General features: G+C 33.5%; 1 protein-coding gene across 3 annotated transcripts; it reads left to right on the forward strand.

Moving 5' to 3' along the window:
* The first annotated feature begins 33 nt into the window (after positions 1 to 33).
* LOC145324258 (uncharacterized) lies at positions 34 to 22,837 on the forward strand. Of its 3 annotated transcripts, none has more exons than XM_080166880.1 (23): positions 34 to 112; positions 617 to 663; positions 6,113 to 6,214; positions 6,681 to 6,725; positions 6,993 to 7,056; positions 7,421 to 7,444; positions 8,178 to 8,273; positions 9,861 to 9,978; positions 10,506 to 10,564; positions 10,954 to 11,057; positions 11,916 to 11,958; positions 13,636 to 13,707; positions 14,255 to 14,367; positions 14,938 to 15,021; positions 15,888 to 15,945; positions 16,451 to 16,569; positions 17,209 to 17,289; positions 17,667 to 17,727; positions 18,334 to 18,452; positions 18,760 to 18,840; positions 21,309 to 21,369; positions 21,988 to 22,106; positions 22,718 to 22,837. In XM_080166880.1, the coding sequence occupies exons 1-23, from the start codon at positions 39 to 41 to the stop codon at positions 22,771 to 22,773; spliced, it is 1,800 nt and encodes a 599-aa protein (XP_080023006.1). In that variant the 5' UTR covers positions 34 to 38; the 3' UTR covers positions 22,774 to 22,837. The 3 variants fall into 3 exon arrangements, with proteins under 3 accessions (XP_080023006.1, XP_080023008.1, XP_080023009.1); XM_080166882.1 differs by having other exon boundaries at positions 6,996 to 7,056; XM_080166883.1 differs by lacking the exons at positions 17,209 to 17,289; positions 17,667 to 17,727; positions 18,334 to 18,452.
* Positions 22,838 to 22,946: the final 109 nt, after the last annotated feature.

A 22,946-nucleotide genomic window follows, 5' to 3' on the forward strand; every position in this document is an offset into this window, starting at 1 on the left:
TCAACAGAAAGTTTATATATTTCTTTCACTCCTACAGAATGCCTCGTCGAAGACACAGCATTTACGAATCTTTGGTTCCAATATTGTTCTATAATCTTACAGTTTCGTATGGGTAAGTTATTCTAGTGTTTTTTAAAAAAATAGTTAATTAAGATAGATTTTCTGTGAAAATGTTTACCGTTAAATAATAGACGGAGGGGACATTGGACTGTAAATCAAACTTGTACCCAAATTTCAAGAACTAAGTTGGTACAAAACTTTGGTTATTATTATTTGGTTAAATTCAAACTATGTAGTAGTGACCATTCTTTTTAACAAATAATTTTAATCTGGATTTTAAGGGAATTTTTTATCATTTTTTGCGATATATATCAATTATTGTCCATTGTCTTTTCCCTTAAGATCCTTGAGTTAAAATCGATTAAAATTAAATTATTACCTAATAGATATTGAAAAGAATATCAATGTACAAAAAAAGTGAACATAAAAATTTAGGCACTATTCAAGTTAAAGATACTGTTAAAAGCTTATTGAGGTTTTTTTCTAGTTGCAAGTTAAAGTTTTAAATAAACATGCGTAATAAGTTGTGATTTTTATATATTTTATATTTCTTAAGCTATGTTTATGAGAAGACATCAAATATAAGTGTTTCATCTTTTAATCAGGAAAAAACTTAAATCTTCACGAAAAAAAATTACTCAAAATAAAATTGTAAGTTTTAAAAGCGAAGCTTTTTTAGTATTAGGGCCGGTCCGTACCTACGTACGGATTGCTACTTTCGTTAATTAAACTTTATATGATGATTTCTATAACTTTTAGGTTCGATGTAGAAAGCAGCTCTATTATGATATTTTTGTATAATATCCTATTCATCTTTTTTTGGACAAATTAATGTAAAGAATATATACTAAATTTAAACTTTTGCATTTAAACTAAAACTTAATGAAGAATTTTATCTTTATCATGAACTATTTTACCTTTTCCGCCATCCTTATACTAAAGTAACAGGATGTTTGTGTGTTTGTGTGTCTGTACCAAAGGATCTCGCTAACCGCTGAACCGATCGGGTTCTCCTTAACTGGGTAGATTCTCATAGGTCCTGAGAAGGTTTTTAACTATTTTGGGGGAGGGTACCACCACCCTCCCAAGAGAAATCACAAAAAATCGAAATTATTTTACGTTTCTTGATTTTAGTAAGAGAGTTCAACGCAAACATAAACGTCAAATGCAACATAGACATATTTTAAATATTAAAAAAAAACATTTAAAGTGCCACTAGAGCCTCTAGGGGCGTAGCCGCTAGTTTAAAAATAAAGTAATACTTATTTGAACACCATAAGGACCTCTAAAAAAATCTCCAAAAAGTTTGTCAGTGTGTGTAACTTTTTTTATTAATTTCATATCAAATTTTGTGTGTCTAGGCATTTTTCCAATTTTTTTAAGCATAAAAATAATTTCCAGTCGTCATTTCGGATCTTGGACAAAGTAGCTTCGGACAAAGTAGCTTCAGACAAAGTAGCTTCGGACAAAGTAGCTTCAGGACAAAGTAGCTTCAGGACAAAGTAGCTTCCGGACAAAGTAGCTTCCGGACAAAGTTCTCCTAAGGAAAGAAGCCTCCCCTGTTAATAAAGGTCATGGCCGCAGCGCTCGGCCCCCTGGCCTGCCTAGCCGCGGGCGCTCGGCCCCCTAGCCTATAACCTAACCTAACCTAACCTAACCAAAAAAATTGTGAAAACATTATTCAAAATTGTAAAAACAATATTAAAAATTGTAAAAATCTATCAACCACTTTTTGCAAAATCCACGGAATTCTAACTACCTATGTATTATCGTTTGATGATATTTTTCTTAAATAAATGTTCTGAGGCTAACATAGGTTAGGTTAGGTTATAGGCTAGGGGGCCGAGCGCCCGCGGCTAGGCAGGCCAGGGGGCCGAGCGCTGCGGCCATATTGGAGACTATTTTTCTTAGAAAACTACTTTTCTTAAGTAAATGTCCTGAAGCTACTTTGTCCTGAAGCTACTTTGTCCTGAAGCTACTTTATCCGAAGCTACTTTGTCCGAAGCTACTTTGTCTGAAGCTATTTTGTTCAAGATCCGTCATTTCTGCTAAAATAATTATAAGTTAGTTGATTTTGGATGTTTATCTGCCCAAGTTGTTAGGCTTATTTTTGTCTGTCAACATAAAATTAAGCATATCTGTTATTTTGTAACAGATCTTCATCTTTAGACGACTGTAGACGAAAGGACAGATTTTTTTAGCTTAGTTTATAAAAAAAAAGATTTTTATAAAGTAATTATCCTATTCTCCAGATTCTTGAAATATAGATTCTACTATTGGGATATTTTTACAAGGAATTTTCGCTCAGACTACGTTCTTTAATTTATTAGTATATTACATGTAGAGATTCAGTTTAATGGATGATTTCATCTTTGTTTTCATGAAGAGCCAACTAAGCAGGCCCCCGGTAAGGAAGGGGCATTGGGCTGTTTATTAAGTTAGTCTCCAACGTTTTATAACAACGTTTTCTTATTCAATGGCTTAACAACTTTAGGGACTTATTGAATTTTGATTGTTTGGTTCATTGTTTTGTTCATTGAGGTTAACGTTCAATCAATTTATCAGCCAATGTCTTATCCCGTTATCTCCCTGCGCGGCCCCCCTTCTGAGCCTGCTATGCCAGTACTAGGAAAATTGAAATGATAATAATTAATAACCACCCAGGTGGAAATAAATGTGAGCTTCTATTTTTGTGATTTCCTGCAGATTTATGAATATAAATATAATACATTATATTATAAATATTTGTCAAAATTTAGTACAAAAGGAATTTTAAAAATTGCGCGACAGTGGTTTTGTGTTGTCGATTTATGCAGAAAATGTGATTGCACTTCAGGAACACAGTAATAGTGTCTGACTGATTATGACGTAACAAAAAAAAGTAGCCAATGAGAGGCCACTATATACAGGGTGCGCCACATAAATCCGGACTTTTTTTAAATGGCCATAGCGCCAAAACTACTTGACCTATCAGGACATTTGACCCCACTATAAAAAGCTTAGGTAATGACCTTTTTGCCCATGAAAATCTTTGGACGATGGAGGACGTGTACGCCGAGCTGGACGCGCATATGTTCAACAAGGCAGATTCGAAGCGCGCATAGTTTACCATGGATTTTTTTACTTGGGCCTACTAAATCTGACCTCAGCCCATCTGTAGGTGAGATAGAATGTAACTTGCTGGAGATATTATTAGATACCTAGTGAAAACACTAGAAAAGACTAGAGCTCTCTATCACAGCTGACTTGGCTGTAGTACTCCGACAAAGTGAATCGTGGTTGATTTTAAGATGTCCAATACGTCAAAAATCTTGAAAAATTTCTCGGTTCTTGACTTTAGGGGTCCATATGGAACCTTGAAACTAGTTTTAGACTATGTGTTGCGCTGACAACCCTATCTTAATCTTCATGCCATTTTTAAAAATGTATAAAACGTTGTTCTAGCTCAACTGTGGCCCAAATGAGAGCCGTCGTGTCAAAGGGTAGCTTGAAAGATGGGTTAATTTGGATCCTGCTGTTACTCACGTCCTTAAGGAAATGTGGCCACCCAGCAGCCCCAATCTTAATCCAATGGACTTTTGGGCATGGAGCGCCATTAAAGCATGAACCAATAGACAAGCCCATACCAAAAAGACCTCTCTCATTGCTCCTATTATGGAGAACTTGGCCATCTTGGACAGGGACTTGGTGACCAGGGTCGGCAGGCGGTTCAGGGGGCGGGTAGAGGCGGTGATTGAGGCTGGCGTCGATTTTATTGAATAATCTAATTGTCATATACCTAGTTTGCTTACCAGTTTTTAAAATTCAATAAAATCTTTAAAATTGACGATTTTATGTTTATTTATTTAAAAATAAGAAAAAGTCCGGATTTATGTGGTACACCCTGTATTTTACCATTGGTCAATAACGGTCTCTCATTGGCTAATTTTTTTTGTTACGTCATAATCAGTCAGACACTATTACTGTGTTCGCACTTCAGTAGCATCTAAAAAAACTTTTTAGTTTTAGGAAGCTCACTTGATAGAAACAGCGTATAGTGTCCAATAAAAATTGACGTTATACAGTGTGTTTTTTTTTATGAGCACTTTTTTGAAAGCAATTTTACCCCACTTATAGTTATCAGAATTTAATGATTAATGGCTTATTTTCTTCGTTTTTTAAGGGAAATTATGAAACAACCAAAAAAAATACATTTTTTGTTGAAAAAGTACAGTAAAGTTGAAAATTAAAAACTTAGGTGTCAACATCTAAAAATGGTTTTAGCGCATTTTTCTTATGTTCAAATATTCTACCTTTTGCAAGAATGGCTGCAAAACGCTTCAAAATTGAGATATAGAGCTATAAATTTATACAGATACTATTGGGGACATGTACTAGAATAGGTCAAAGTTTGAAGGCCATATCTCAATCAGGGAGAAAGTACTGGCCCCCCAAAGTCGACTACTGAAAATCCAATTTTGTATGACGTAATTTTTTATTGGACACTATACGCTGTTTCCACTTAATAGCAAAAAAAGCTTCCTAAACCCTTTTAAGGGGGGGGGGGGCTATTGTATTTTATTATCCTTATACTAAAGTAACAGGATGTCTGTGTGTCTGTGTGTCTGTGTATCTGTGTGTCTGTGTGTCTGTGTATCTGTGTGTCTGTGTGTCTGTACCGAAGGATCTCGCTAACCGCTGAACCGATCGGGTACTCCTTAACAGGGTAGCTTCTCATAGGTCCCGGGAAGGTTTATAACTATTTTTTTGGGGGGTGGGACACCCCATCCCCCCCAAAAAAATGAAAAATACCCTCCCCCCCAAAACTTTTTTTACTTTTTCTTTAAAAATTTAAAATAAGAAATTGGGTTATTAAATTTGATTCTCTCCTCCTCAAGTGCCCCTAGAGGCCTCTAGGGGCGTAGCCGCTAGTTAATGGATATAGTCATAAACATTTCGGACTGCAAATACGCAATTTTTGGTATAAACATACAAAAAAGTGATTTTTTAGCTTATTCATATTTATATCTAGATATATGACATCATTCCAATATGACACTAAAAGGACAGAATAATATTTTACACAACCCCATGGTCACAGTTTATTACTAGTGTACAAATATAAGCTGATATGCGTTTTTGTGTATAAAGAAACAAGGATGGTAACATTCTAGTTAAGACTTTAGGATCTACTGCAGTTCACGGTAAAATATTGCTGGTAACGCAATTTTCCAAAAATCTATTAATTTTAAAGGCTGATAGCTGCCAAACGTCTGAACGTACAGATCATGCCCGCACACTGTTTTAAGCGGCATAAGAAGGCCTACAAATAAACTGGAATAGACATAAATCAATTATGCATAATTATCTCGCAGTGCAGAGAAATGCGCGAAAAATACCTATTTTACGCGTTTTTTCTTCAGTGAAGCTTTCCCTGTGCATCATCGGATCTTGGCTATTCCAGATTATTTGTAGGCCTTTATATGCTGCTTAAAATGGTGTGCGGGTATTATCTGTACGTTCAGCCGTTTGGTAGATAGCAGCCTTTAAAATTCATAGATTTTTGGAAAATTGCGTTACCAGCAATATTTTACCGTGAACTGCAGTAGATCCAGACTTTAAATAATTTTTCCGAGTAGCTTCGAATTTTATAAGTATCCGTCGGATCAATCCGGTTCATTGAGTCATAATGAAAAATCATATGACTTTCTTGAAATCTTTAAAACAATTTTACAACAGATCAAAAATTGACTTTCCTAACGTCTGTTTTGATGAGTTTCGCCCTTGAAGGTTTGCAGGAATCTAAAAGGAAAAGACAATGGCCGATAAATTGATGTACATCCCAAATGATTATACACAAAACTTCCCCTTCTATAAATTACAATTAGTGTTTGAAATGTTTGAATACTCATTTTAAGGAACCAACCAATAAAAATGTAAGTGTTAAGTTGTTAAGCCAACGAATTAGAAAACGTCATTATAATACTTTTGGAGACTAATGTAATAAACATCCCTATGTCCCCTCCCTCCCTGGTAGCTTTGTCATCCTTGTTCGAAGATGAAAGTTGTTTATAGTATGCCTTTGAGAGTAAACCATCGCGATCCATTCTGCAGTGTGGCCAAAGATGTAGTCTACAAAACCACACCTGTAATGCTTTTAAATTTGATAATACAGGTAAATATTATTTAATCGCATTTTTCAATTGATGCGCGGATTTGATAGACCATGTCCTTTTACATATGGTCTATGGAGGAAGCCAATTCAAGAATATCATACATATTTCAGTACTTTTCTATTTTTAATATGGATTTTATAAAAGTTGTTGCCAATTAATTTTTGGTAACAAAGCAACTGTATAAGTAATCGTGTCTGTTGTCCTTTCTTAATTATCTCTGTTTGTATTGCTGATATCTTCTTGGTTATCTTTCCTGTATGAATACACTTATACTACATATCCGACCCTAACTAACGTATGTTAACTGTCTTTCTTTTTCTCTCTCAACCCCCCCCCCCCCCTCCTTTCTCTAGCTCCCAACCTGTGTGTCCTTTTGTCTCTCTCCTTCTCTCAATGTATGCCTCATGTTTAGCTTATAATTTCAAACATCTTAGCTGCTATTAGTAATTATCAACCTAATTTTAGATAATACATGTACACTTGCCAATTTACTATATCTAGAAAATCCAGGTATAGAACTTCTTAAAACCAATGAAGTAGAATGATGTAGGTCTGTCCATCCGTCCATTTTTTGCAAAATATTTCGCCAACCGGTCTTCCTAAAATGTTCTTCTTTACAGAAAATTTAACTATTTGTAAAAACATGCTCCTTATGAGGTTTAAATCAAAAATATAAATTTATAAAGAATAAGAATATGATATACGTTATTCTCTCGAGTAAAAATATTTTACTAGGGACGACGCCACTTTCATTTTTAACTCTTTTTTATGTATTAGTAGGAGAAAGTGTTTCAATATATTTTGATGTTCATCAACTTGAAAATATAACAATGATCTGTAGGTAACATTTTCAACTATATCCTAACTTTTGAGAATAAAAAGTGTTTATTAGATATTGACTGAATTTACTTGCAGGGCAATTATTTGGGGGTAAGGACAACAACAACAACAACACCCCCCTCCCCCTCCTCGCACTATACATATTAGTTTTAAAAAGAAATAGTAAAAAATTTGTTGGGTGATTTCTCTTTGGAGGGTGGAGGTACCTTCCCGCCAAGTAGCTATTAAACTTTTCAGAGCCTAATGAGAAGCTTCACTCTAAAGGAAAACCGTATTGGTCAAGTGGTTTTTAGAGATCCTTTGGTACACATTAAGAATAAAAGAAATTATATTCCAGATTATTAAAATTGTTATTTACTTTTCAGGGGAGCACAGGATTGTTGTCACAGGTAATTGGCTGTAATGGATATAGAATATACGTGGATATTATGACAGTGGAAAAATTGTCGTCAATTTAGGTTGCTAATTTGGACTTCATTTATTGGTCATACATTAGGAGGGGATGGTGTGAAGGCGCTGAATAGAGGGTATTATTAGAGTACATGATAATCTGGTGTAAGATCCAAGTAATAAATCCATTTTCGCTGTAAATAGAATCGTATTTTTCGTCACCTTGACTTCAGAAGCGTGTTTGATTATTTGTGGGTGAAGTAAATATTTATATTCAAGTAACGAATGTGTACCGAAATAGCTTGATAACCACTGAACAGATATGGATCTCCTTTAAAGTGTAACTTCTAATTTATTAAGAAGAATATAAATTTAGGAGTCTAAAGATAATTGTATATAAATTTGATGGAATATTGCTTAAATTCAGAATTCTGTTTAAAGACATACTTTTTAGACTTAATTATAAATATGCTTTGCTTATAACATCGTACTTTAATTTAAATATCAGCATGTTTTAATCGGAAGCCCGGACTTTCAAGTTACGATTATAGAGTTTCTAAGCTTTGTAAATCGTACCTGTCTGTTACATAAATCATCATGCAAAGTTTTGAATGGACAGTACAAATATTACATGTCTAAATTAACCTAGACGTTACAGAGATGGACGGATGGGTCCACCCTAAGTATAGAAAAGCTTCGGTTTTGAAAATTGAATGAAATAATAATTATCAGATCATATTTGGGAGAGTGTGGCGAAGGAGAGGGAGATTGCGATGATGATGTGGAATGTGCTGGCTCTCTTGTCTGTGGAAATAATAATTGTCTAAAGTAAGTCCAGGCTAATTGGTAACATGTCCACTTGCTTTCAGGGAGGTATAACGTTAATTATGTTAATTTAAACATTTAAACAAAAACCAACTCATGGATTGTACGTCCTTTGTGAGTCAAGGCATTCTCACTACTCTTACTTTTAGAGTCACGTGCCATGGTAACAATGTGCTGCTTCTCCAGTCTGTCGAAATAATAATTGTTTATGTTCAGCGTAAATGGTAACGTGTCCACTTGCTCAGGTTCGTGCCATACTAAAGTTGTTTAAAATGGTACCTGTTGCTGCTATGTCCTCAGATTGTGATAGTAAGAGTAGAGAGAATGCTTTTGTCTTAAACAGGCACAACTGTTATACAGGGAGGAAGGAGACATTAGACTGTAAATTCAATTATATTCATGTTATGGTAATATTGGCTTAAAAACTTTGAGCACTTTTATTCATTTTGATTGGTTGGTTCCAAACTAGTAGTTTTCAAACTTTTGAACCAATAATTTTAATCTACAAAAAGGATAATTATTTTTTATCATCATTTGGGATGTATTTTAATTTATTGACCATTGTCTATGTCTTAAGATCCCGGGAATGGTTATAATATATAATACTAGAGTTGGCTCGATATAACTATCTCACTATTGGCTAGTTTTCTATGAGTACATATCTATTTATCTATTTCTCAATAAATCAATTTTCCTCCCCCGCCATTACTATCTAAAAGAAAGAAGTAAATGTTTAATAATCTAAATGATTTTAAAAAGATTTTTTCAATTATATTTTTTTTCACATTACCATCACCAAAGGGTTAATATGATTAAAATTTTAGCTTTAATATTTGAACACACAAAGGGTGTCGCCACAATCGAATTCTTTTAAAACAGAGTTTTCTTAAATTTACTATATTTAAAACTTAAATTTTCTTTTTTATGATTAGAAATTAAATACTTCAATATAATGTAAATAGCAACATAAAACGAAATAAATGAATTTATTTTTAATAAAGTAAAATAATGGGTCTCATCGTTCTGGGCAATGAGAGTTTATTATGGATTTTTGGAGCACTATGAGTTTTAAACATTTATTCATTGGAAAACTTGAGCTCATTTATAGACATTTATTTCCTATATAGATCTGACATGGATCTTGAAGTAATAAAGCAGGCTGTTTTGTAAATGTTAAAAATTGGAAGAATCTATTAAATAAAAGTTATCGCAAATATACTTAGTAAATAAATAATTTTCTGTGCTATAAATATGGAATTGTATCAGAATCAGAATTTATACCAACAACGAAATAAATTCGGGAAAAAATCACAAAATTGCTACGTATTTTCAGCTTTCGTTACGGGACAACACATAGTAAAAATTATGACATTTCCATCTGCCCCCTAATTATTATTTTAGATTTATTTCGCTTGTGGGTTATACCTTATTCCTAATCAGAATTAAACTCAGGAATGAGAAGCAAAACTTTTCTGCAGGTCATCCGATTCAGTGATCACGTGGTCTAACATTTCTGTTGCCTCTTTATAAGTTCTGTGTCTATTCATACTTTGTATCGTGTGTTTAAGCTAACAAAACTTGCTGTTACAGGTATCATTCAGCTGGAGGGTATTGGGATGAAGAGGATGATTGTTGTGAACCATTGTGTAGTCCTGAGAGACCTTGTTCAGCTGGGGAGGGATCCTGTAGCACTAATCAAGACTGTCAGGTAAATTATTGAAGCGCAGTAAAGTGTTATGTGTGACGTCCTAAAAAGGAGGAATGAGAGGAATGGGAGGAGAAGTGGAAAAGGAAACCCATAAAAAAAAAATGGATTATAGGCGTATTTTTAAGACGTCGCACATGAAACTTTCCAGCGCTTTAAATTATTTCATCACTTTGAGACAAAAATGTAAAATATTTGTGTTCTAGTTACAAAAAAAATAATAATAAATTAACTAGAGGCGTTACTCCTAGCAAAAAGGGGCCTTGTTTTCAAAACTGAAGGAAAGAAAAAAAGAAACATTTTAATTTAAATACAAAATAGCCTAAAACTAACTTGGACGCTATGAAAAGCTTCCCTAAAATTGAGATCTCAATCGAGATAGTGATGGTAAAATGTTTTAGTCAAAATCGCCTTAATGTAACAGGATAATAACGTACTTACTTCATTTTCTACTATTAATTGTCAAAATAAATTTAATTTTTTAATTTAAATTAATTTTTTTTTAAAATTATCAGTTAAATTTTTTTCAGAGTTCACTTGGATTGGTATGTGGTACTGCTAATTGTCTGGATAGATCCTTATTCCCAGAGTAAGTTTATACTTTCATTCCTTTCATAGCTTTGACAAAGTCATACATTTTATAAAAAGATGGTCATATGTTTTCATAGGGTTAATGTTGATTTGGGGGTTCTATACAGTCCAAGATAGTGATAAACGCCTAAAAATATTTATTTTTTTGTCGGGGGGGGGGGGCATTTTTGTTCTATGAGCAAATTCTCTTGGTTGGGTGGTGGTACCCTTCCACAAAACAGTTACAAACCTTCCCATGACCTATGAGGAGCTCCATTGTAAAGGAAAACCATATGGGTACAACGATTTTTAAGATTCATCGGTACTAATAGACAAACAAACATCCTGTTACTTTTAGATAAGGATAAGGATAAGTTATAAGATAAAGAAATTGAATTTGAAATTTAGAGACAAGTATCCATGGAACACTTTAGAAGACTTTTCAGCAAATGATAACTGTTGCTACCGACCCTGTAATGTGGAATATAATGTTTGTGGACTTTACTCTTCAGGTAATAATATTAAGGATGTCTCTATGTTTGTCTTTTTGTACCAAAAGATCTCTCCAACTGAAGAAAAAAAACATATTAGGTTTTGGCAGGTTTTTATCATTTTGGGAGAGCTAAGGGTAATCCTTTACAAGAATTAGCGATACACCGACAAACGTCATATTGCAACAAACCTCATAAAGGACAAACGTCCTAATGCGACAAACCAAATAATGCGACATCTTTTAAATAACACCTCCTAAAACATTTTAATTGTAAATCTTCCAAAAACTTTTTTTTAATCTTTTAAAAGTTATGAACTAACAGTGAAACAATGTAAAAATCCAATCCAATATAAACACACAGGGACGAAATTCAAAACTGAAATTTATTTCTTGAATAACTTTGTTCACAGGGTGAAATTTTAAAATCCCTCTGACAGTTTTGCCAAAGTCTGTGTTGGCTACCCAACGGCAAGGTTTCAAATCCGATACAAAAAAGTTTTAAAAAATCGACCCTTACCTGACACTTAATAAATGTACTAACACATGAAAAAAAATTTTAGGAGGTTTTACTTAAGAGATGTCGCATAAGGAGGTTTGTCGCATTTGGAGGTTTAGGAGGTTTGTCTAATTAGGAGGTTTGTCGGTGTACCGAATTAGCTTATAAGAAAAAGATTTTTCAATATGACCAATTGATTTGTGATTTTTAGCGTTAATTTTCTAATTCTTAATCAAAGAAAGAGTCATGAGGCTAGTGGTGTAGCTGATAGATAAAATTATAACTAAGAATAGATTATGTTGAATTATCTGCAATTTTGTATGGGTTAAAATCTTATTTAAAGTATTCAAAAATAAAATTGTTTATTAATCAATATTCCAGGTTGTTTGAATGACGAGGATTGTGAGACAGGACTATATTGCAAGTATGATACTTTTTTTATACCTGGGGTTTGTATTTAGAATTCAATGATTATACTTAATCTGACAATTCTAACTATTTCTAAGGCTTTAATACCTTTCAGATAAGTCCTTAAAGGTTACTTTGGTGTACATATTTTAATTGTTATTAAATATCTTCATTCTGAAATTTACTAAAATAATGTACCAATTAAAATGACATTAACTTTGATTTTTAATCTATTTTTGCCATATATTCAAGGGTTCAAGGAATACATTGTTTAATTTATTCCATTGAAATGAACACTGATTTAAATTCATTAGAAAAATGTTAACATTATGACCACTTCTGCTTATAAATGTGTAGCATTATGGGGACCAACATGACACATAAACAGGCCCATTACATACTGAACAATAAGCTCCAGAAAAAAATAATGCTATCAAAGTATTTGATATCAGATAGATATTGCCTAATAACCAATGGTTTATGCATATAAAGAAAAGGAGACTCTGACCAGTTTAGTTGTCCTTGACTATTGGATAACGTTACAATAACCTTGCCCTTATTGAGTAATAAACAATATAATTTCACTTCACTCTTCTATCTTCTATTTTCAAAATTATGAAATAAAATATTATTTCACAAATTTTATAATTTAAAGATTAACAAGTTCCAAAAATTAAGATTAAAAAATGTCAATTAAATGAAAAAAAATAATCCAACATAATGTTTTCTTACATAAATCACTGCAAAATTCTAGAAAGAACTCGGCTTTTCAAAATGATTGATTTGATTTTCATTACTTTTGTTGCACTTAATAAATACCAGACAATAATTTAGATTAACTTTCAAAACAATAATTAGTTCAGTTTTTGTTTTCTTTGACGCTTCAAAGTTTTGAAAATGTGAAGGTTGCTGAATATTTAATTATGTTGCTAGGAATGAATAGCAAAATTTAAAATTAATTTATCAAGGATTGTGCAAACTTTTTAGTCAATCAAAATGATATATATATACTAAATTGTGCTTTTCTTAAGCATGTAAACAAATTATTTTGATAATATTTGATAAGATATGTTCAAAAGTGTCAAGATTATTTTATAATAGAGCTTACAGTTTTAAGGAAGAATCTTTTTAAAAATTTTCAGTCTATTTCCAACAGCAGCCAAGCAAATAGCACTTTCTCAAAGAAATATTAGTAGCTGCAAAGCCTGTTTAAAACAAGGATGGGCAAAGCCAGTTTCATTATATAAAAATAAAGAGGATATTTTGTTTGTCTGTGTGTCTAGCTGTCTGTCTGTACCGAAGGATCGTGCTGATACGCTGAACTGATATATTTCTCCTTTACAATATAGCTTCTCATAGGTCCAGTGAAGGTTTTAAATTATTTTGGAGAGGGTACCACCCAGGAATAAGGTATAACCAACAAGCGAAACAAATCTAAAATAATGTTTGGGGGGCAAATGGAGAGGTCGTCAATTTTACAATGTGTTTCCCCCAACGACAGCTGAAAAACACGTATAGGTTTCGTGATTTTTTTCCGAATTAATTTCATTGTTGGTAGAAGCTGGGTACCACCACCTTTCAACTATTTTTAAAACTAACTTTTAAGACTCCAGCTTTACCCCCCCCCCCCCCCCAACTTCAACTACCCCTAGAGGCCTCAAGGTGCGTATCCGCTAGTATGTACATATTCTAGGAAGCAAGATACAGGAATACCATATTGTGAAGATTTGAATGAATGTGAATATGATGGAAAATATTACTGTGGGTAAACATCTTTCACAATTATTTAACATCCATTTTCTACAAAAGATCATTAAAAATGTAAAAAAAAAACGACAAAGACCAAATTGCTGCAAAATTGTGTCAAAAATGATCCATATGACGTCATAAAATGAAGGAGATGAGAGGAGAAGTGGGAAAAAAAACCTAAAACAGAGATGGATAATTCCTCATTTTTTTGACACAATTTTGCAGCAGTTTGGCCTGTGTCAAAAAATCTATCCTATCATATAGAATTGTAAGGTTTTTTGTATTTAGTTTAATATTTAGACAATTAAACTAAAACGATCGAGTTATCCATTTTAGAGAAGCTTCACATAGGACATAGGATGGTTTTAGGATTTTTAAATTTTATATCTAAGTCATAGGATTATTTCAGGCTATTTATTTCCCTCTCCTTCATCAATATAGAGGCCCTAGATGCTAGGAGTGCAGCCGCTACTGTTACCAAAAGTTCTATTTATGTATAATTGAATAAATATTCTTGAATGTTATCATGAAAAGTTTTTTTTTATGATAATTTTAATTAATAGAAGAAAAAGCACATGCATTAACGGACTGGGTAGCTTCAGCTGTGAATGTTCGGCTGGCTATGGAAATTTTACACCACATGAAGGCTGCTCTGATATTGATGATTGCTTAACAGGTATTATACATGGAGGAAGGGGACATTGGACTGAAAATTAGACTGGTAACAAATTTTTGACACCATGGAAACTGTCCCAATTTTGTATAACTTTTGCGGAACATGTTCCAGTTACGTCATATTTTTCTTTCCCGAAAAAGAGAAGGGGGGAAGAAAATCTCTTCAAAAGAGATGGGGAAAACCCCCTTTTCTCCCATCTCTTTTTTCTTCCCCCCTTCTCTTTTTTTTCTTTCCCCCTTCCCTTTTTCGGGAAAGAAAAATATGACGTAACTGGAACATGTTCCGCAAAAGTTATACAAAATTGGGACAGTTTCCATGGTGTCCAAATTTTTATAACCCTGTTATCTTATGTGCTGGCTCTAAACCTTTAAATCGATATTTGTGACCTATAAAAAAGGGTAATTATCTTAAACTGAAATTTGTACAAGAGTTATGTTAAATTCATCCGCCAAACCCTCAGAAAAGAATAGACTGCATATTTTTTTTTGTTAATTAAAAAGTGTAATGGAAAAGACCAAAATACCTGGAGATTTAAGTAAAACCAAATCTTTGAAATCTACCTTTTTTTAGCAACCTGTATAAATGGTGACTGTGAGAATTATGACGGAGGTTATTTGTGTGCTTGTCATGAGGGATTTGATAGAGGAGCTGATCAGGAATAATAACCATTTTTATTAACCAATCAATTGGGTGTTTGTATGTCTGTTTATGTGTTGTCTTATATTGATACTAAGATACCTCTAGTAGAGGCTTCTGTAAAGAGTGAGCTGGAGAAGTTATTTTTTATAAGAGTGATTTCTCTTGGGAGGGTAGCAGTGCCCAAAATAGTTTAATGAATTAATAGTTATATTGTATTATTATTTTTATTTCAAACAAGATCTAAGGTCTTAGTAATCCTTTTTTCCCAACACCCCTAGTCTTTCCTAAAATCTTTCTTTAACCCCAGAAAAATGAAATTTAAAAAATATTTTTTTATGTCAGAACAAAGGTGCGATAACAATGACATATAACTACAAGCACAATCAATAACATATCCTTATACTAAAGTAACAGGATGTTTGTCTGTTTGTTTGTCTGTGTGTCCCGAAGGATCTCGCTAACCACTGAATTGATCGGGTTCTCCTTAACAGGGTAGCTTCTCATAGGTCCCGGGAAGATTTATAACTATTTTCTTGGGGGGTGGAACAACCCCAACACCCCAAAAATTAAAAATTTCCCCCCCCAAAAAATTTTTTTTTTATTTTTTAACTAAAATTAAAAATGGTAGGGTGCACCCACCCAAAAAAAAAATTTTCTACCCCCCAAAAATATTTTTTAAAATTTTTCTTTTAAAATCTAAAATAAGAATTTGGGTAATCAAATTCGACTCCCCCATCCTCAAGTGCCCCTAGAGGCCTCTAGGGACGTAGCCGCTAGTAGATAAAGAAAGTAACAATAGAAAAATATTCCTAAGATAATAAACCAAAAAAGCATATCAATTATTTGTATCGATATTTTGTAAAAAATGGTTTTCAATAATTAGTATTCATGTGGGGATACTGATGAATGTTTGACTCTCAAGGGTCAAAGATATTGTGGGTAAGCCTTCTATTTTAAAAAACTAAAAAGCAATATTCCCCTCACACTGTCTATATGTAACTATTTACATATTTTTAATAGTCAAGCTGTTCTATACATCACTTTGTGTGTGCGTCTGCCCTTAACACTATGGGGAAAATGATTTACTTTACTCAGCTACTATTAAAGCTAGACCTCTTTTAGGGGGCGACACATAATTTAGGAGTAAAATGAAAAAAAATAATCTGTTTTTTTTAAAGCGAAGTGTCAAAAATTGTTAAGGGGTATTAGAGGTTTGATAACCCACAAAACTATTTTTAGTGCCTGTGGCACTCCAAAGAGGGGAGTAAAATTTTAATATGGGGTGGGTATTCACCCCATTACCCTTCCCATTGAACATCCTTTGGCATAAGAGTGGTACGGATTGCTCTTCAGTGATAAAGAGACAAACATGTAAAAAAAATTCTACTTTTTAGTTCATTAAAAGACACCAAATGACAAGCTGCTAAATGTTTTGAATGTCTAGGGACCACTCAGAATGTTTGAATACAGCTGGCGGATTTGATTGTCTATGTGTGGCGGGGTATGGTAATTTTGTCCGTGATGTTGGGTGCTCTGACCTCGATGAATGCCAGCTTTTTACAGGTTACTTATACTTATTTATCGCGTCGTATTACAGACTGCTTTATTAAAATGAAAAATTATAAGATTTAAACTTGTAATAATTTTATGATTCAATTTTAATTTTCGTGGAAAACTGGAAAAGTTATTCTGGCAGTCAGTCTTTAACATTTTGGGGACATGTGGTTTTTCCGGCTATTACTGATGATAAACTAATGAAATTTTTAGTGAAAATTTTCTATGACATATATACATTCACTCTACACATTGTTTTGACTGTCTGTCTGTCGGCTATGATCCAAGAGACATAAATTTTATTGTTTAAGTTTTCGTGTTTTCCTTTGTAATTTGCATATTCTCTCTTTTTCATATTTGTTATTACAACTTAACATATGGCTCAATTTTATCCGTTTGTCCATCCCATATTTTTTTGTGTTTCAATGCTCATGAATTTTGTTTTCAGTATGTCTTCGAAACTGATTAATTTCCACTGGATTAGAACCGTCATGTATATAATCTTATTACAGACAATAAAAATCATAGAATTAATGTCAGTTTTGGTAGCTCGGGCCTTTGGCACCTCGGGGCTAATGAAACTGTTTTTTTTTATTTAATATCCGCGGAAAGCTGTCTATAATACGATGCGATAAATAACTATTGTAGATAACTGCACTAACAGCCAGTGTGAGAATGTGGCGGGAAGTTTCCAATGCAACTGTGACGCAGGATATAAACAAGGAGTTAATCAGGGATAAAAACATTATATTTTCATTTTAGTAAAATACCTAATTTGACAATTTCTTTTAAGTCGAAAAATAAAACACAAATCTGATTTTTGAAAACTTTATGATAGGAGATAGATGAGCCAAACAACCCAATAGGCTATAATGAATTTAAAGAGAGGAGTAGGTTTTTGTGGTCAGCCCGTCATTTCCAGAAAGGGGATCTAAAGAATTTTTTTAATTAAACTTTTATATAGATTGTTTGGGAAATAAAGGTTACCAAAATAATAAACAAAAATTTGGTTCAAATATTTTAAATAAAATAATTGTTTTTTTTACAGAATTATTACTTTTTAAATCTTATCTTATTTTGTTTTATGATTAAGATTAATGTTTTGTATCAGTTTACTTGTGTTGATGACGATGAATGTTTGACCAGTGTTGGAACAGACTTTTGTGGGTAGGTTTTAAATATCAGTGATGATTGTCTGTTCGGCCACTAGCATCTACAAGCTGTACCCCAATATGATATAGATAAATGAAATAAATCTAAAATATATTTTTTTTTTTGAGGGGGGGGAGGTGGGCAGAAACAAAGGTCGTCATTATTACAAAGCTTGGCCTTCCAAAATCACAAAACCTTTACAAATATTTCTTTCGCATTAAAGCTGTTGGTGTTTAAAGCTGGAAATGAAATACTTGATCAAAGAAATCTTCACGAAAAATCAAAGTAATCTATCTAGAATGAATCACATCTTTTATATCAATATCTAATGTCGGAGACATTTACAAAAATAAATAAAGACTAGATTCTCATTGGTTATTACAGAGTGCCTACATTAGAGTAAAACACTAGATGAGGAAGGGGTTAAATAATTGTTTGTCCCCATCCGATTGACCTTGTGTTGGCTCTTATTGGTAAATCAACCAATAGTATCAGAAATATTAACACAGCTAAGTAGCAGAAAACAATTTGCTAGCAGACAAAAAAGGTTCTTGACAGGGATTTATACATCTATGAATACTCTAAATCTATTGTGCCTACAATACTAAAATATTGTTTTAGAGGTAACTCCGTGTGTACCAATACAGTTGGCAGCTTTTACTGTACATGTGTGAGGGGATATGAGCTACATGTCGGCAATGTTGGCTGTTCTGATATTGATGAGTGTGCTCTTTATGAAGGTAATCAATATAACAGGGATCTAAGGGGATAAGGCAATGGTTGATAATTTTTTTGTGTTTCAATGCTCATGAATTTTTGTTTTCAGTATGGCTTCGAAACCGATTAATATCCACTGGATTAGAACTGGTTCTCAGACATACTGAAATCATGTATAGCATCGTATTAAAAATAATTTTCCACGAATATCAAATTAAAATCATTATCTTAATACCTGTTTTGTTAGCTAGGGCCTTCATCACTATTTTTTTTTATTTTAATATCCGCGGAAAACTGTCTATAAAACGATGCTATAATTAAATATTGTAGATAACTGCACTAACAGCCAGTGTGAGAATGTGGCGGGAAGTTTCCAATGTAACTGTGATGCAGGATATAAACAAGGAGTTAATCAGGGATAAAAACATTATATTTTCATTTTAGTAAAATACCTAATTTGACAATTTCTTGTAAGTCGAAAAATAAAACACAAATCTGATTTTTGAAAACTTGATAGGGGATAGATGAGCCCAATAGGCCATAAGAAAATAAATTTAATTGCAATTTAGGCTTTTTTAAAGCTTGCCTTTTTAAAATGATTAAAATAAGTGAGTCAAAAAAAATTACTCCTATAACTAAGCTAAAAGTACCCATTTAGTTTCTAGATTCTGATTCTATGTTTCATAGATAAATTTTTGTATTAAATAATTTGATTTTTTATTTTGTTACATTATATTAATTTTCAATAAATTAAATATGCTATTAAGGGGAAAAAATATACTACTGATTTTTATTTTCAAGAAGCAATTACATGATCTAATTTGTCTATGATGCATATTGGGTTTGCTGTACACTTCAGGTATCAGAATGTAGCAGGCCTCAGGAACTTGGGCGACTTCGCCATCTTGTCCAAGGCAGGGACCAAACTTGTGCTACGCACTTGTCCACAGACCCATCTGCTTTGTTACCACTGTTCTTGGCTAGCAAACCTAAATAGTATATGTTAGCCTTCTCTTGTTGTGACATGATGTCTTATGTCCGCCTATAATATATGTTTCTCTAAACTTGTGGTTTTAAACTCTAAATTTTCATGTTTTTTTTATAAATTTCAATATGTGCTTGAGACTCAAGGTATGGAAGTCTTTGGTCCGTATGGTGTTGTTACCAAATAGCTCCAGCCTGAGCTTGTTGTATCTGGGGCAGTAGCCGATGAGGTGTTCGATGGTTTCCTCATGGAATCCACACTGTTGACAGCCTGGGTTGTCTGCCAGGTTCATTCTAAATAAGTGTTTATTAGTGTTAGCGTGGCCAGTCAGGATCTGGCATGCATACATGACAAAAGTCCTGTTTTTGTTCTGAATGAGTTTCCAGACATTGTTTCTGGCTTCTTTCAGAAACATTCGTGTTTGTCTGCAGAATCTTGGGTCAGCAGGACTCATCCACTTCTGTTGATGAGCCCTGTCGGCCCATTCTTTGATTATACCATTGATGTATGATATAGGAATGGGTGCATGTGGTGCTGTACACTTACACTACGTTAGTTTTAATTTCACCACAGACGTATTAGGTTCTATAGATTTTGCTTTAAAAATGAAAAGTGCGAGATATCATAACACGATGCCACCTAAAAAACGGCTGAGTGTGATTAAAGACGACAGATTTGATTGTAATGTAGATTTCTCAGTGAACGATTGCAAGATAATATCTGTAAAAAACTGGAGCGGAGTTGCTGATGCCTTGCATGAGAATTTTAATGGCGACCCAGTTGTGATATGTGGGTTAAAGCTGTTGGCTGATAATCACACTATTACGGATTCTGCAACAATTTTGGATGGCAGCATTTTTAGAAATGAGGCGAAAACTTTTAGCACGGCCAAATTGTGGCCATTTGGCGACGGTTTAACGCTGAAAATCGGGAAAATAGAATGTTCAAAATTCGTATTCAAATATGGTTTAACTTCTGAACTATTAGACCATAGCCTCATTGACTACTCCTTAGTTAGACAGAACGGCAGCACCGTAAGCCTCGAGGATCTAAATACAATGGGTTTCACAGGATTCTGTTGTCGAGTTTTGATTCAACCTGTCTCGGTCAGCAAAGCCAAGTTAACAGTTCTGTTGTTTCCCCTACCTGTTGAGCAGCTAACTAGTGATCACCCACTGGCCAAAGATCCTGGGTTTCCAGAGATTGTGATACACAGGCAAGAAATAGACCTGGGTTTAAAAGCTGCGGCGATTTTTGATAAACGAATGGGCAGCCCGATAGTGCCTGCTATCCTGCCAGGGAGCCCGCTTAAAACCGGTCAATCCATACCAAAGTGCTGAGATGTGTGACAGTGTAAGTCGAAAAATAAAAAACTTGATAGGGAATAGATGAGCCCAATAGGCCATAAGGAAATAAATTTAATGAGGGGAGTAGGTTTTTTGTGGTCAGCCGTCATTTCCAGAAAGGGAATCTTAAGAATTTTTTTTAATTAAACTTTTTAATAGATTGTTTGGGAAATAAAGGTTACCAAAATGATATACAAAAATTTCATACAAATATCCTTATAATAAAGTAACAGGATGTTTGTGTGTTTGTCTGTGTGTCTGTGTGTTTGTATGTTTGTACCGAAGGATCTCGCTAACTGCTGAACCGATCAGATTCTCCTTAACAGGGTAACAGGGTGAGAAATCGCCCAAAGAAAAAAAAAAAACTTTTGTATATTTTTCTTTATAATCTAAATTAAAAAAATGGGTGTTCAAAATCAACCGCCCCTATCCCTCATGTGCCCCTAGAGGCCTCTAGGGGGCGTAGCTGCTAGTTTCAAATAAAATAATTGTTTTATTACAGAATTATTACTTTCTAAATCTTATTTTGATTAAAATTAATGTTTTGTATCAGTACACTTGTGTTGATGACGATGAATGTTTGACTAGTGTTGGAACAGACTTTTGTGGGTAGGTTTTAGATATCAGTGATGATTGTCTGTTAGTCCACTAGCCTCTACGGGCATTGTGCTAAAATGATATTTCTCAACAAATAGAATGTGAATGAGGCAGGAATAAGGTATAGCCTACAAGCGAAATAAATCTAAAATAATTTTTTGTGGGGCAAATACAATATCGTCATAACTACGCAGCATTGTCCCAAAAAATCACAAAACCTTTACAAATATTTCTTTCGCATTAAAACTGTTGTTTAAAACTGGAAATGGAATACTTGATCAAAGAAATCTTCACGAAAAATCAAAGTCATCTATCTAGAATTAACACATCTTTTATATCAATATCTAATGTCGGAGACTAGATATAGACTAGATTCTCATTGGTTATTATAGAGTGCCTACATTAGATTAAAACACTAGAGGAGGAATTAGTTAAATAACTGTTTGTCCTCATCCCATTGACTATGTGCTGGCTCTCAATTGGCTATTCAACCAATAGTATCAGGAATATTAACACAGCCAAGTAGCAGAAAACAATTTGCTAGCAGACGCAAAAGGTTCTTGACAGGGGGTTATACATCTATGTATACTCTAAATTTATTGTGCCTACAATACTAAAATACTGTTTCAGTGGTAACTCCGTGTGTACCAATACAGTTGGCAGCTTTTACTGTACATGTGTGCGTGGTTATGAGCTACATGTCGACAATGTTGGCTGTTCTGATATCGATGAGTGTGCTCTTTATGGAGGTAATCAATATACCAGGGATCTAAAGGGATAAGGCAATGGTCGATAAATTGATGTACATCCCCAATGATGATACAAAAAATTACCTTGTTTGTGGATTACAATAAGTGGTTGACCCGTTTGTAAACTCAACTTAGTCTCCAACCTTTAAATATCAATAAAAGTCCCCAAAGCTGTAAAGCCAACGAATAAGAAAACATTATTATAAAACTTTGGGGACTATTGTATTATTAAGCCCAAGGTCCCCTCCCTTCCTGCTAAATACCTCTTTGTAGGGTGGGGGGCATTGGGATGTAAATTATAACTAAATTTCTAACAACCTCTCTTGTATGTTGACTTTAAAACTTTGGGTACTTTTATTGAATATTGGTTATTTTGTTCTAAACTAGCAGTTTACAAACTTTTTTTTCATATATTTCATTCTACAGAAGGGGTAATTTTGTTTTTCATTATTGAAGTTGTATTTTAATTTATTGTCTATTGTCTAATCCCTTAAGATCCCTGATCTCTCACAAAGATATTAGGATAAGCCTTTTTAGATTCGAAGATGTAGCATTGACAAGCCTCATAAAGATTGATGTTGAATTTATTTATTGTGAAAATTTATTTTTAGATAGAGATGCTTGCGGTCCTGATGCTTATTGTGAAAATGGAGAAGGAAGCATTTAAATCACACTCTAAGAAAATGAAACAAACAAGGATGATAACATCCATAAGTAGCAAAGCACAAGATAATCATGGATGAGAATACGAACAAAAAGATTTAAAGACCATTTGTTCAAATCAAGAATCACAAAACCCTACTTTATATTTTATAGCATGAAAGACAAACTAACTGGATG

Source organism: Acartia tonsa, chromosome 7 (assembly GCF_053477335.1).
Source record: "Acartia tonsa isolate MP-2025a chromosome 7, ASM5347733v1, whole genome shotgun sequence".
Lineage (NCBI taxonomy): Eukaryota > Metazoa > Arthropoda > Copepoda > Calanoida > Acartiidae > Acartia > Acartia tonsa.